The sequence below is a fragment of the Camelina sativa genome, chromosome 5 (genome assembly GCF_000633955.1).
Source record: "Camelina sativa cultivar DH55 chromosome 5, Cs, whole genome shotgun sequence".
Taxonomy (NCBI): Eukaryota; Viridiplantae; Streptophyta; class Magnoliopsida; order Brassicales; family Brassicaceae; genus Camelina; species Camelina sativa.
In genome coordinates this window covers 12,756,491-12,769,740 of record NC_025689.1, presented here as the reverse complement: position 1 = coordinate 12,769,740, position 13,250 = coordinate 12,756,491, and the positions used below count along the sequence as shown (strand labels likewise).

General features: G+C 36.6%; 4 protein-coding genes across 6 annotated transcripts in view; 1 reads left to right on the top strand and 3 right to left on the bottom strand.

The window, feature by feature from the left end:
• Positions 1 to 556, top strand: LOC104786705 (major pollen allergen Ole e 10-like). Its single transcript, XM_010512158.1, has one exon. It carries the CDS (start codon positions 80 to 82, stop codon positions 431 to 433), a length of 354 nt encoding a protein of 117 aa, XP_010510460.1. The 5' UTR covers positions 1 to 79; the 3' UTR covers positions 434 to 556.
• On the bottom strand, positions 654 to 2,377 carry LOC104789205 (UDP-glycosyltransferase 71D1). Its single transcript, XM_010514938.2, has one exon. The coding sequence runs from the start codon at positions 2,264 to 2,266 to the stop codon at positions 857 to 859; it is 1,410 nt and encodes a 469-aa protein (XP_010513240.1). The 5' UTR covers positions 2,267 to 2,377; the 3' UTR covers positions 654 to 856.
• On the bottom strand, positions 10,418 to 11,154 carry LOC104786704 (pleckstrin homology domain-containing protein 1-like). The gene has a single exon (XM_010512157.2). The coding sequence runs from the start codon at positions 11,048 to 11,050 to the stop codon at positions 10,613 to 10,615; it is 438 nt and encodes a 145-aa protein (XP_010510459.1). The 5' UTR covers positions 11,051 to 11,154; the 3' UTR covers positions 10,418 to 10,612.
• The window catches only part of LOC104786703 (anthranilate synthase alpha subunit 2, chloroplastic-like), a 4,235-nt gene continuing 2,460 nt past the window's right edge, over positions 11,476 to 13,250 (bottom strand). For 2 of the 3 annotated variants that reach the window (XM_019245881.1, XM_010512156.1), the window contains 3 exons: positions 12,504 to 12,584; positions 12,149 to 12,235; positions 11,476 to 12,073 (listed from right to left, as the gene is read on the bottom strand). In XM_019245881.1, coding sequence (XP_019101426.1) covers positions 11,705 to 12,073; positions 12,149 to 12,235; positions 12,504 to 12,584 — 537 coding nt within the window. In that variant the 3' untranslated portion in view covers positions 11,476 to 11,704. Of the gene's footprint in view, positions 12,074 to 12,148; positions 12,236 to 12,503; positions 12,585 to 12,706; positions 12,860 to 12,969; positions 13,027 to 13,095; positions 13,249 to 13,250 lie in introns of all 3 variants that reach the window. The other variant, XM_010512155.1, reaches the window with a different exon arrangement.

Sequence of the window (13,250 nt, the reverse complement as noted above, 5' to 3'; positions counted from 1 at the left end):
CATTGCTCTGGTATAAATATATAAACCACATAAGAAATCATCACTTCACTATACCAAACAGCTTATAGATTTATTTGAGATGGCAAACATTTCGCAGTTGTTGTCGCTCATGGCAATCCTCCTATCATCCATCATGATCAACCACCTTCCCGTGGCAAGCTCAAAACAGTGGTGTGTGTCAAAGCAGACGGCCAAGGATGATCAGCTAGAAGATAACATCAATTTTGCGTGTAGTAATGGGATTGATTGTAGACCAATCCTACCGAGTGGAGCATGTTTTAAGCCCAATACTACAATAAGTCATGCATCATATTTGATGAACGATTATTACCAAAGCCATGGCCGAACCAACGAAGCATGTTTGTTCTTTTTCCCAAATAGCGGCATGCTTACTTCCACGGACCCTAGTTACAATCAGTGTATCTATAAATAGGTGATCCGGGAAGTACATGAAGGATGAATAATTCGGCAGTTCTAATGTCCTTCTTCTTACATATATGTTAAGTTCCACAAACTCCAGATTTCGTTTGCTGTTTCTTTTTCTTCATTGATAAAGTCTTCCTTTCCTAGCTATGTTGTTCTAGAAGATATTGCAATAAAACGTTTTATAAAAATAATTTTGTCATATTTCTTACTCGATGCGCATGACTCAATGATCGTTAAAGACGCACGTATATCATACAAACACCAAATTTTCCAAAGGCGAGTGTCCCTGGCCTTACTTTGGTCAGAAGATGAGTAAAAACAATAAAAGAAGATCAATTCAACAATAAAAACAAGATTCATCCGCAGCTGATTCAAGAACCAAGTTTGAGTGTAAAATAACAAGGTTATATAGCTTATGAATAAGAAAAGGCTAAGGCTTTGTTCCTATCACGTCCTGTATGAATTTCTCAATAGCCAAATACGAAGATCCACCGTTCATCGTAGCTTCCCGTGCCATCTTCGAGATATCCATCACTCTCTTCCTCACAACATTATTATCCTTGTTCATTACACAACGAACCGCTGTCTCGATCTCGTTTGCACTGACTAGTTCATCGCTATGTGCCCTGTAATCAAGCCTCATATCCACTGCGAGGTTCAGTTCCTTCACCATAAGAAACGCGTTAAGCTGTTGCTCTGCATACATTGGCCATGTCACTATTGGAACACCAAACCATAAACTCTCTACTATTGAGTTCCATCCACAATGAGACACAAAACCTCCCACTGCCTTATGGGCCAATATCTCCACCTGAGGTGACCAACCGCATATCATTCCCCTGCCAGCGACACGGTCAAGAAATCCCTCAGGCAACAAAAGTTCAACGTTTGTCACCTCTTCTGTGCGTAGTGACCAGAGGAACCTGTACTGACATAGCTCAAGTCCATGTGCTATTTCCTTCACTAGAGGACCTCTCAACTTTCCCATACTCCCAAAACAAAGGAATACAACCGATGCCTCGGGCTGATCATCAAGCCATTTCATCAACTCATCACGACGGGCTAGGTCCTGATCCGGATGAGGATGGGCCTTCCGGTTAAATATAGGGCCAACAGCATAAACAGAAGGGTAGTTCTGCTCATGATGAAAGTGACTCACAGAGCAAGGCTCAATATCAAAGGAGCTATTCACTAGAACTCCCTTAGCCTTGGTAAACAATATGGCCAGCTTCACGTAAGCGTCATAACCATCTTCAAGAAACAGAGCTGAAGGCAGAACTTTAGCTGGAACAGGGTTTACAAAGCCAGGAATTGACAACATTTCTCCAGAATCCTTAACAAAAAGCGAGGTATCTTTACAATGTCGATCTGCTAGATACTTCATCATAGCTAGGAATCCAGAATTTGTAGTCAAGAACACATGAAAGGGGAGACTTGCATCTTTAGCAACGTCAATCATGGGGAGACAGAACAAGTCAGCAACTATTCCATTGACGTTAACTCCATCCAATGCAAGAGAAGTTAAGATATCCATGACTATGTTTCTCACGAGAGGGATATTTCTCTCAATAATATCGTACACATAAGCTTCCACAGACTGTGTAGTACCAAGTGTAGGTTTCTCCTCTAATTCAGGGACATCAATGAATCTAACAAACGGAAGAGAGGAGGCAATTGACTTAACATAAGAGTCCATATGAGACTGACCTTGCAGCTTCATCAAGAGGATGGTTATACGGATCCTAGCATCCTGCTCAATGAGACGCCTAGCGAATTCAAGAAACGGAACAAGATGACCAATGGTAGGTGTTGGGATGAAGATGAGCTCTGCATTCCTCATATCTTAACAAAAGAACAGATAGCTTTTTGATCTTTCCTCCTCCAATCTACATATTAAAGTCCAAAGAAGAAGAGAATTAATAATTTTGACTTTTGTGACACGTGATGATTACTGATGTGTTGCTCCTTCCTACCTAACGTTGAGGTGGCCATTGGCAAGCTGGAGATGAAAATTTAATAATGGATGACCAAAGAAAGCTACTTCTCGCATTTCTGATTGGTCGGTCCTCTGAAAGTTTGGGTTATTTCCAAACAACTCCCCTGACTTGATCACATATCATTATCCTATCCTCATAATCTCAGTCCATTCAATACTCTCCAGATCTCAAACTACAAGTTATATATGTGGTTGTTATTATTATTACTAGGTATGGAACCCCAACGATATCGCGGAAAAAAATTATTTTAGTAAAATATTTATTACAAAAATTCTTTAATTAAATTTATTTATTAAAGTATTGGGATTCCTAAACTATTTAATAAAAATTTCAAAAACATACAAATTTTTGAAACATTCTTTATATCTTTATTGAAAAATATTCTTTAAAAAATAATCTTACCTTCACATATGATTAAATAAATAATTATCAATACTACCCACATCAAATTAAATAATTTTTTACGATTAACTGCCATGAGATATCATTGCAGTCGTGTTATTTCATTCGCTTTTATTCGTCTTAACCTTTCGTTCGCGTCTTTTCAATGTAACATTTTATATATGTCTTTTTGTCGTAATTTTCTTAAAATATTTTTTAATTACTGAAAAATGAATAAATGCAATCTACAGTCATGTCTTCTCTTCTTAATCTTACAGTCATAATTTTGTATATTTTATGAACCGTTACAACTTATTCTTTTGTTGTCAAATATGATATGTAAATGATTATATTTTTAATTTTTTTTTTTAAATGATAAAATTATGAATACATTGTATAAGATACTATAAATTTCTTTAATAATCATAAAACAAATTACAAATATTAAAAATATTAATTGAGGACCATTCATAAATTGACATAATGATTTTTTTAAATTCTTTTCTACTAATTAATTTAATCCTTTTTAGCATAACTCAAACATATTTCTATTTCCAAATGAATTTTTACTTCATAAAAAATGAATATAAATATTAATATTCAGTCAATCAGTAAGAAAATTACCAATCCTCTCAAATTTGAATATAACTAAACAGAAAATTATCACATATTTAGAAAATTATCACATATTTTATTTATTTGAATCAAAACTCAGTTATATATTCATATAAAAAATAATACATCTATATTCATAAAGGCAGTATTGTAAATGTATATGTAATACAAACAACTATCGTTTTATAGATGAAAAAACAACCTATAGTCATTAAACATTTTGCCAATTATAATAGATTATATATACATAGTTAATCCTCTTTTTTTTGGCAGTCAGAATCCAAAACCTTTTCAAACTTTTATAATATTTCATATTCAATATCTTTTGTTGTTAAAATTTTAATTTGAGTGTATTATGACTAGAACTAAATATACAAATTCCCTTAATCTATATGAAGTTGTAGATAAATCTTTGTCGTCAAGATAGTTTATTGGACAATCATCTCAACAATCAATCTTTCTGTTCACCACCAGTTTTCCATCTCCCAATAAACTGAATATTCCCAACTGTAGAAAATATAATAGAACCAGCTGTGATATTTTATTTTTATTTTTACCTTGATATTTCATAATCAGATATTTTTTTAAGAAAATAGAAAGATAGAAATTCATATTGTTTTCAATAATACACTAGTTTTCTAATAAAAAAGCATGGAGTAGACAAATATATATATATATATATATATATATATATATACTTGTGACAAAAAAAATAAACAAACATGTAAGAGCCAATAAGCTCTCATTTTCTGAAAAAACCAACTTGAACCATATTTTTTAACAGCTAAAAACAAAAATTTCAGTTTAGATTCATACCAATAGAATGATAATCCTCGATGAATAGATGGTTGTATACCTAGAGACTGAATATAATTAAATATTACAACGATTAACAAAATATATCAAACTGCAATAAATTTCCCATAGTGATGAGACGTCATTTCTAACAAATTCTCTTTTAACTAATACAAATATAAAGAAATTTTGAATACAATAATGAGAAGTTATTTATATATAGATTTCTATAGATGTGAACATTTCAATAGACACAACTGTTAGTAAAAGACACAATTATATATTCAATAGACAAAAATTTATAGAGAGACGCAACTGTAAAAAATTTCTGTCAAAAATATAAAATAAAGAAAATTTGAATACAATGATGAGAAGTCACTTATATATAATTTTATAAAGATGTGAACATTTGAATAGACACAACTGTTTGTAAGAGACACAACTCTACTTTTAATAGACGCAACTTTTTAGAGAGATGCAACCGTTGAAATTTTCTGTAATATATATTTTACGAAAAGGTATGGCGAAAAATCGCAACTGTTGTTGGCATTTTTTCAGATTGTTATTATTATATTTGAATACAATGATGAGAAGTTATTATATATAGACATTTGAATAGACACAACTGTTTGTAAAAGACATAACTCTATATTCAACAGACGCAACTTTTTAGAGATACGCAACTGTAAAAAATTTCTGTCAAAAATATAAAATAAAGAAATTTTGAATACAATGATGAGAAGTCACTTATATATAAATTTATAAAGATGTAAACATTTGAATAGACACAATTGTTTGTAAGAGACAGAACTCTACATTTAACAGACGTAACTTTTTAGAGAGACGCAACCGTTGAAGATTTCTGTCAAAAATATAAAAAAAATATATATATTTGAATACAGTGATGAGAAGTTATTTATATATAAATTTCTATAGATGTGAACATTTCAATAGACACAACTGTTTGTAAGAGACACAACTCTACATTTAACAGATGCAACTTTTTAGAAAGATGCAACTGCTAAAATTTTCTGTCAAAATAAAATAAAATATATATATAACGAAAAGGTACGACGAAAAGTCGCAACTGTTGTTGGCATTTTTTCAGATTGTTATTATTATATAGATTATTACACTTGATTAGATTCCTCATATACACAAAAATTTATAATTTAACAAATTTACTATCTGCGAAAAAATCAAATTAATCGTAAAATTAATTTAATAAAAAAAAACATTTCTAACAAATTCTCAATTAAAAATGCATCATCCACAAAGGAAAAAACATTCTAAAAGAGTAACATTTTTCTTTTTGTTTTTTAATTTTTTTCTGTCTATTATAGAATCAGAATATAACTAATAAGGTTATACTTCAAATTTAAAAGAAACACATTATCAAGTTTGAGTTTTCAAAGTTAATAATTATATATGGAGTTTGTAATATAATATTTTACAATACGTGAAACAACAAAATCAAATCACCCATAAAAGTAAATTAAAGAAAATTTAGAATGCTAATACAGAATCACCCACTAATAGAGAAGCTACAATGAAAATAAGAAGCAACATTTTTAACAACTGCGAAGATGAACCAATCTCATAGAGAATATATATATAAGCATGATATTTTAGAAGCACCTGTTTCGTTTCTGTTCTACACATATCCCTTCCGAAATCGTTCCATACTACATGCAAAACCCATCGCAGGACATCACAAGAAACCTTTGACTCAAACATGCAACTCTTTCACAAAACTGAGTAATATGGCCAGTTTTACAAGAAATGAGCAGTCTTAGGACCAACTACTGGAAGTGAAAGCACTTCTCCAAAAGAGCTTGGAATGTCACCGTCATATCTCATGAGACAAATTTTAGCAGCTTTTCTAGCATAGAACCCGAACTAAAAAGTAAAGGGCTCGTGAATTTTCATATCAATATTGAACTGACAACAACATTTTCCCTTCATAGTCTTTCTCTCATTACTTTACCTTCATTATAACTTAATTAATCACTAAATAAGAAAAGTTTAACGATCAGTGACATGGTTCAGATTCTGAACTTCAGAATTTGGTGTTTTAGTTACTCAAATCGCAAGGTCAAAACCAGAGGGAAAAAACAATTAGAATACGGTCGCACTAACTACTGAAGATTCTCCATTGTAAATATACAGTTAAGACCAATTGGAAAGTAAAAATGTATTCACACGTAAAACAAAAAAAAAAGAGACAAAAATAACAAGTAGTCTTCTGGAACATGTGTTGTTGACTCGTCAAAGCTTTTGTCTCTTTGGCTCTGGTTCCTCATGTACACGAGGAGACATTCCAGGCATAGGCGGTGCAGGTTGCATCATCCCCGTTGAAGGCGGTGCAAGCTGATCACAAGGCCGTCGATGTCTAGGCTGCATTTGTGTTAGTCGGTTCATCATCACTGAAAAGTGTTCAGGTGGTGGCAAGTAAGCAGTATACTTTTCGTCTTCCATGTGACCAAAACAGTCAACACCACCCACAAATGCATGCAAATCAATCACAGCTTTTTCATCTCCTTCCTCTAGCTTCTCCAATTGAAGAACTTGCAAAAAAACATCAATAAAGGTCTCCGCTATAGATGCATCACTCACCAGATCAGAAGTTCTCAATACTCTGGAATACGCCCTCAAAAGCATATGGAACCAAATATATGAACTGCTACCAGTTGGCTTCAAAAACTCAAAGTGAGGGTTCTTACGCTCTCTCTTAATCAACGCCAGTAAAAAATGGTACCCATACCGTGCCACAAACTGCGCTGTGAACTTAATAACACCAAGCTCCTTGAGTGGGGTATCCATTTCAAGGAATCCAAATGCCAGATCCCTGAAAGGAGGGGGAGGCCCAAGGCCGAGTTGTGCACCACATACACACTTATGAGTAGCTGGAATATCCTGCGCTCCATCTTGGTTCTGATCAGCAAGGTATCCAGTAACCCGAGATCCCAGTGGAGGCTGCATTTGTGTTAGTCGGTTCATTCTCACTGAAAGGGGTTCAGGTGGTGGGAATTTAGAAGAATACTCTTCATTCTCCATGTAGGCAAAACAGTCAACACCACCCACAAAAGCATGCAAATCATCAATAGCCATCTCCACTCCCTCCTCCAACAACTCCAGTTGAAGATGGTGGAAAAAACCATCAAGAACGGTCCCCGTAGGAGCATCACTATTCCTAAGCTTTTTGGACCGCCTTAATACAGTGGCGTACGCACCAGCAAGCCCATTATAAAAATCAAAATTCGTATCTTGTGGAAGCATGAACTTAAACTGAGGGTTCTTGTCCACTGTCTTCATCAAATCCCGACAAAAATAAGGCCCATACCGTGCCGCAAACTGCGCTGTGAGCTTAATAATAACAATCTCCTTGAGTGTAAGCTCTTTTATAAGGGGTCCACATATTACAAGATTGGTACGTCTTAGAGGCGGATCCCATATAGGATGATCAAGAACTGGTTGCACGACGTCACACTCATGAATATCCTCAACTCCACCTTGATTCTCAGTAAGCTGGGATCCAAGTCGACGCTGAGCATTACAAAGCCGAAGTCGTTCTAGTACTAGATGAGTAAGTGAGCTACGAGAATACTCATACTCTTCATCCTCCTCCATGTCAGCAAGACAGTCAAAACCACTCAAAAAAGCATGCAAATCAATCATAGCCATTTCGTCTCCCTCCTCCAGCTTCTCCAATTGAAGACGTTGGAAAAAAACCTCAAGAACCGTTGCCGCCGTAGTATAATTCCTCCTCCTCTCACCCAGCCTCGTCAAACGCATGAATACTTTGGAATACGCATTAACACGACCACTATAAAAACTATAGTCGATATCAGTTGGATTCATAAACAAAAACTGAGGCTTCTTATCCACTGCCTTCTTCAAGGCACGACAAAAATACGGCCCATACCGTGCCACAAACTGTGCTGTGAGGTTAATAATACAAATCTCCATGGCTTCCTTCGACGTTTCAAAACGGTCAAGTGTATACCCGCTGAACGGAGTATCAGATACAAGTGGAGGCTGCTCATCTTTAAGTCGATCAACAACCATTGAAAGGCGTTCAGGTCGTGGCATGACAATAGAATAGTCTCGATCCTCCATGTAAAGCTAAACAGTCGACACCACCCGTAAAAGCATGCAGCGTAACCGTAGACATCTCCACTTTCTGGAAGAAAACCTTAAGAACGGTGACCATAGAAGGCTTTTCAGAACTGTGTAACATTTTGTGGTAGATACCAACAAGCCCACGGGAAAAGGATAACATTTTACCACTAGTTACCCTAAGAAACTCAAACTGAGGGTCCTTATCCACTCTCTTAATCAAAGCCCGCCAAAAATACGGCCCCCACCGCGCTATAAACAGGGCTGTGAGCTTAATGATAGCCAAATCTTTGGGTTTCGTCTCTGGGGGGAATGCAAAGTCAGGACGTTCGAAAATAGGTGAAAGAAGATATGGAGGAGGAAACCCAAGATCGAAAGGTGCATCCGGTTCAGACTCATGATCATCAGGTTGATCTACAGGTGCAGACTCATGATCATCAGGTTGATCTCCACCATCTTGATCTTGATCTTGATTTTGAGATCGGTGTTGAGCAAGACTTCGCTGGTAATATGCGTGTAAAGGGTCTGAGCTCCACAAAAAGCTGTATTGTGGATTGCCCTCTTCATAGGCCTTCATACTGCTCTCATGAAATGACCCCCCTTTGGCAACAACATATGCCACTCCATCGACAAAATCTCTGATTTCTGGAGCCGGCTCCATGATCGCTGCATCGATCTGCGTCCAACTGGACATTTTTTTTGCTCTACCACAAAGAAACTAAAATCAGATTCTCGAGTTTTAGTTAGGGTTTTTTCTTCTTCTTCTTCTTCTTTGTTTTGGTGACCTAAATAGTTGGTTTAATGAATCGCATATATGAGCCAAATTATTTGTTTATATAGACATGAGTATTTACAATTCTTTTTCTTTTAGGATTACTAATTGAATTATAATTTTTCTTAATTATGGTATTGTATTAATCAATTGTATAATTTCCTTTTTACCTTTTTCTATTTGTAAGGAAAATTTATCCTTTTTCTTTTTGGAATTAGTAAATAAATAAATAAAAAGCCAGCAAAAGAATCAAGAAGAAAATTCCTAAACCTCACATGAATCGAACAAGAGGGTAACAACGACAAAATTGTCCCAAAGGGAAGATAAGAGGAACTCAGTAAATCGAATAAAGAGAAAGATCATATAAGTGGGGACATTTGATCTAAAACTGGAGGGCTTACATACATCACGTCAAGGTACAATAACAGCATAACTAAGCAGGGAAGAGTGTTACAGTCCATGAAAACCCTGAGGAGAGTGGCACAAAATCAAACATTGCATAGAATAGGACGAAGAAACTCTAGATTCTGTACCTTTGTACAAGTAGACAAGACCACAGCCATGATCGTCAAAAAAAAAAAGACAAGACCACAGCCATTGTCGCATGATACGCCCTAATGTGCTCTGACTCCATCTTCTTAAACAGCTCCAAAACCGTATCTAGAGAGCCCTTTTGCACAATACCCTGTAATCATCGAGTTACAAGAGAATCACGTCCTTTCCAGGATGAAAGTAAACACTTTACAAGCTAAATCTGAATATCCGCAGGAGAACATAACAATGTATCAAAGAATTTGCAATGAAATTGTTTCATCCAACTGTTGATGTTAAATTGTCTGCTTGCTAAGAGATCTACATTAAATCCAAAACAGAATAAATGCAGCATTGGCTACCAAAGAAACTCACAGCTTGCCACCTTGGTATGTAAGGAACCAATACAGACATAATTAGAAGCAAAGCTGATGACAGAACAAAAGAGCATCAAGCCATTTGATTGACTTATATGGGGCCAACAGCATAAACAGAAGGGTAATTCTGTTTCTTCATTTCAATACATTTCAATACATCAATCTCACATCTCCAACACAAGTGAAATGGAATGAGAATCCTGGAAGGGCATCTCTTGTTCTGGGAATGTTACCATACTGATCTAACTCATTTCAGAGACCAAACCCCTCCTTCAGAAACCCCAAAAAAGCTTCTACTTTTTGACTCTTATCAATCACTTGTTGAATCAATCAAAGTTGAGCAAAGAGATCATGATCGTTCCACATATAAAGAGAAACCCACTAGTTCGATCAAAGAAGAGAAATCACAAACAAAGAGAGAATCAATTTTGAAACTTGAGCAGGCATATATAGATACATCACGATCAAAAGGTACAATAACATCATAATTCAAAAGACATAAGAGAGTGTTACATCCCAGGAAAACCCTAAGGCATACCCAGAGAGTGAGACGACAACGAAATCACACATATAGTAGTTAAAAAAAAAAACAAAAAAAATCACCGCCTGTGATCGTAATCAAGGACCTCAGAATCAGTCACAGACCTCGAGTGCTGCACAATCGACCTTCCAATCGAATTAATCCACTCTTCTTTCTCCTTCTCGTTATCAGCGATGAAGAACATGGTATAGCCACCACTAGATAGCTCAAACGCGAAAGGCTTGTTAACAACATCCTCAGCTCCTTTCACGGTGAGACAATCACCCACGGAGATCACACCACGCGGCGTAGATCCGCGAATTCCAGCAGCGGCTTGATCCTTGAACCAGAGAAGCTTCCCTCGTTTGAGAACGAACCAACGGCGGCGCCAGGTTTTGATGTAATCGCCTTGCTTCGTCAGCCAACCAGAACGCTCCGGGTTTGACCAGAACTCGATCCCTTCGTAATCTTCACGGTTCGGATCTTGGCCCGTCGCGATTCGCCAGATACTCTCCATCTTCTTCGTCTTCTTCTCCTAAAATCTCAAACACGACTTGTTCGTCTCTCTCTCTCTAACTGACCCCAATCGCGCGATTCCTTTTATTGCTTTTAATTGTCTATCTGTATTATTGATTGGTTCGGTATCTGTATGTATCCACTATCAAAACGCTGCGTTTTGGTCGCTCTTTCAATGAAGTCGGTCGCGCTTTTGCTGGCTCTTTGCGTTTTCTCGGGTCACGCAAGAAGTGTTTTGGGGTCCAAAACTCTAAAATAGGTAAAAGATTAAACCGGTAACATTTTAGCGGTTAAATAATTTTAAAAACTTTTCAATTTTCCCAAACGCTTAAATTTCACAGCTACCGATTGAAATCGTGTTTTAATCGCTAAAGTAGTTTAGCTCCCAACAGCGGTGGTTGGTCGCTACTATAACAGTCAAATCAGTAGACCAACTATATTTATTCGACCATATGAAATAATTTTGTAAATATTTGCTACAAGCTGTAATGTTAAAAAAAAAAACCATAAATCTAGCAGCTTTTGGTCCTGACAGACCTCAAAACCTCGGACAAAGTCCTAAATTCTAATATTCAAAAGAACCAATCTCACAAATCAAACAGCTGTTTGAGTGAGTGAAACTGAAATCAAAAGTAAAAAACAAGAATGCTTATGCTCAGACATTGTTGATGTGAGGAGGTGTGATAGTGGTAACCTCCTCAGGTGACTCAAGAAAGGAAGACTCAGCAAGATCGATGGCTCGTGCTAAAGCCGCTGCTTTATTCTCACACTCTCTGTGTTCATCATCGGGGTTACTGTCTGCAACAACCCCAGCTCCAGCCTGGATATGAGCAATCCACTCTCGACGTCTCTGAGGATGCTTGTAAGAGTATAATGTGTCATAACGGGTGTTTGTTGGGAAGACCATTGTTCTAAGAGCCAAGGCAATGTCCATGTCTCCATTAAACGAAATGCCTCCAAAGCCTCCACTGTAAGGACCACGCCTTGTTACTTCAAGTTTATCTATCAGCTCCATGGCTTTTACCTGTATCAAATGATTTTTTTGAGTATGGGGAAGAACAACGTGTAAGAAGTTTGTGGGTTTTGTGAGAGAGAGAACCTTTGGGGCTCCACTGACGGTTCCAACTGGAAGTGCAGCTCTAAGAGCGTCCCAGCTTGTTAGATTATCTAGTAATTCGCCTTTTACCTGCGGAGAAGGAGATGTATTGTGAGACAAACAGATATTGGACAGCATATTGTTAAGCTCATGTCATAACAAGTGAAGTCAGTCACATATTCATGGGTTCTCTAGTCTAGACAGAACTAGGCTTCAACACCACTTCTATTCAAAATTTTCATTATTCGACTGTGATATCTAATAAACTTACTAGAGTGAAGACAAAACTTATGCAAAAATCCATTGAGGCAAAAGACTTTAGAACTAAAAAGTTTCTAAAATTGCAATAGGAGCATACCGTGGAGCTAATGTGCATGACATGTGAATACCGTTCTATATTCATGAGCTTCTCAACGTCCACAGAACCGGGCTTTGAAACCTAAGTTCACGAGAATATCCAAAAAGTTAGATTACCGCTTAAAAACTGCTTGTTAGCTTCCAAAAGAAGAGAGTCAGAGACTGGAAATGACAGAGGAGTTGAGCAGTGGTCAAGTGATGAACCTTGCCAACATCGTTCCTTCCCAAATCAACAAGCATAATATGCTCTGCGCATTGTTTTTCATCGCTTAAGAGCTCTTTTTCCAGCATTAGATCTTCTTTAGGTGTCTTTCCTCTTCTGACAGTTCCAGCAAGGGGGCGATTGGTAATTTTCCTCTGTAGTAGAAAGAATCCACACATTAAGCCATCCATTCAGTTGTTAATGAAGACAATGGGGTTCAAGGATTAAGGGAACCAAAGGTCAGTTAAGAGTAGGTAACACTTACATTTTTTGAACGTAACAATATTTCTGGACTTGAAGCAACTAATATGCATCCTCTAGCCTGTAACCACAGATAAGTAATATTAACTTTCATGAAAAATGTAAGGAAAAGAGGAACAAAGGAGTATACCTGTAAATAGGCCATGTAGGGACTTGGATTTACAATCCTAAGAGCTCTATATATCTCAAATGGGTCCGCAAACGTCCGCCTTTCAAATCTCTGACTAAGAACTATCTGAAAGATGTCCCCAGCCAAGATATGTTCTTTGGCTTCCACCACTGCCT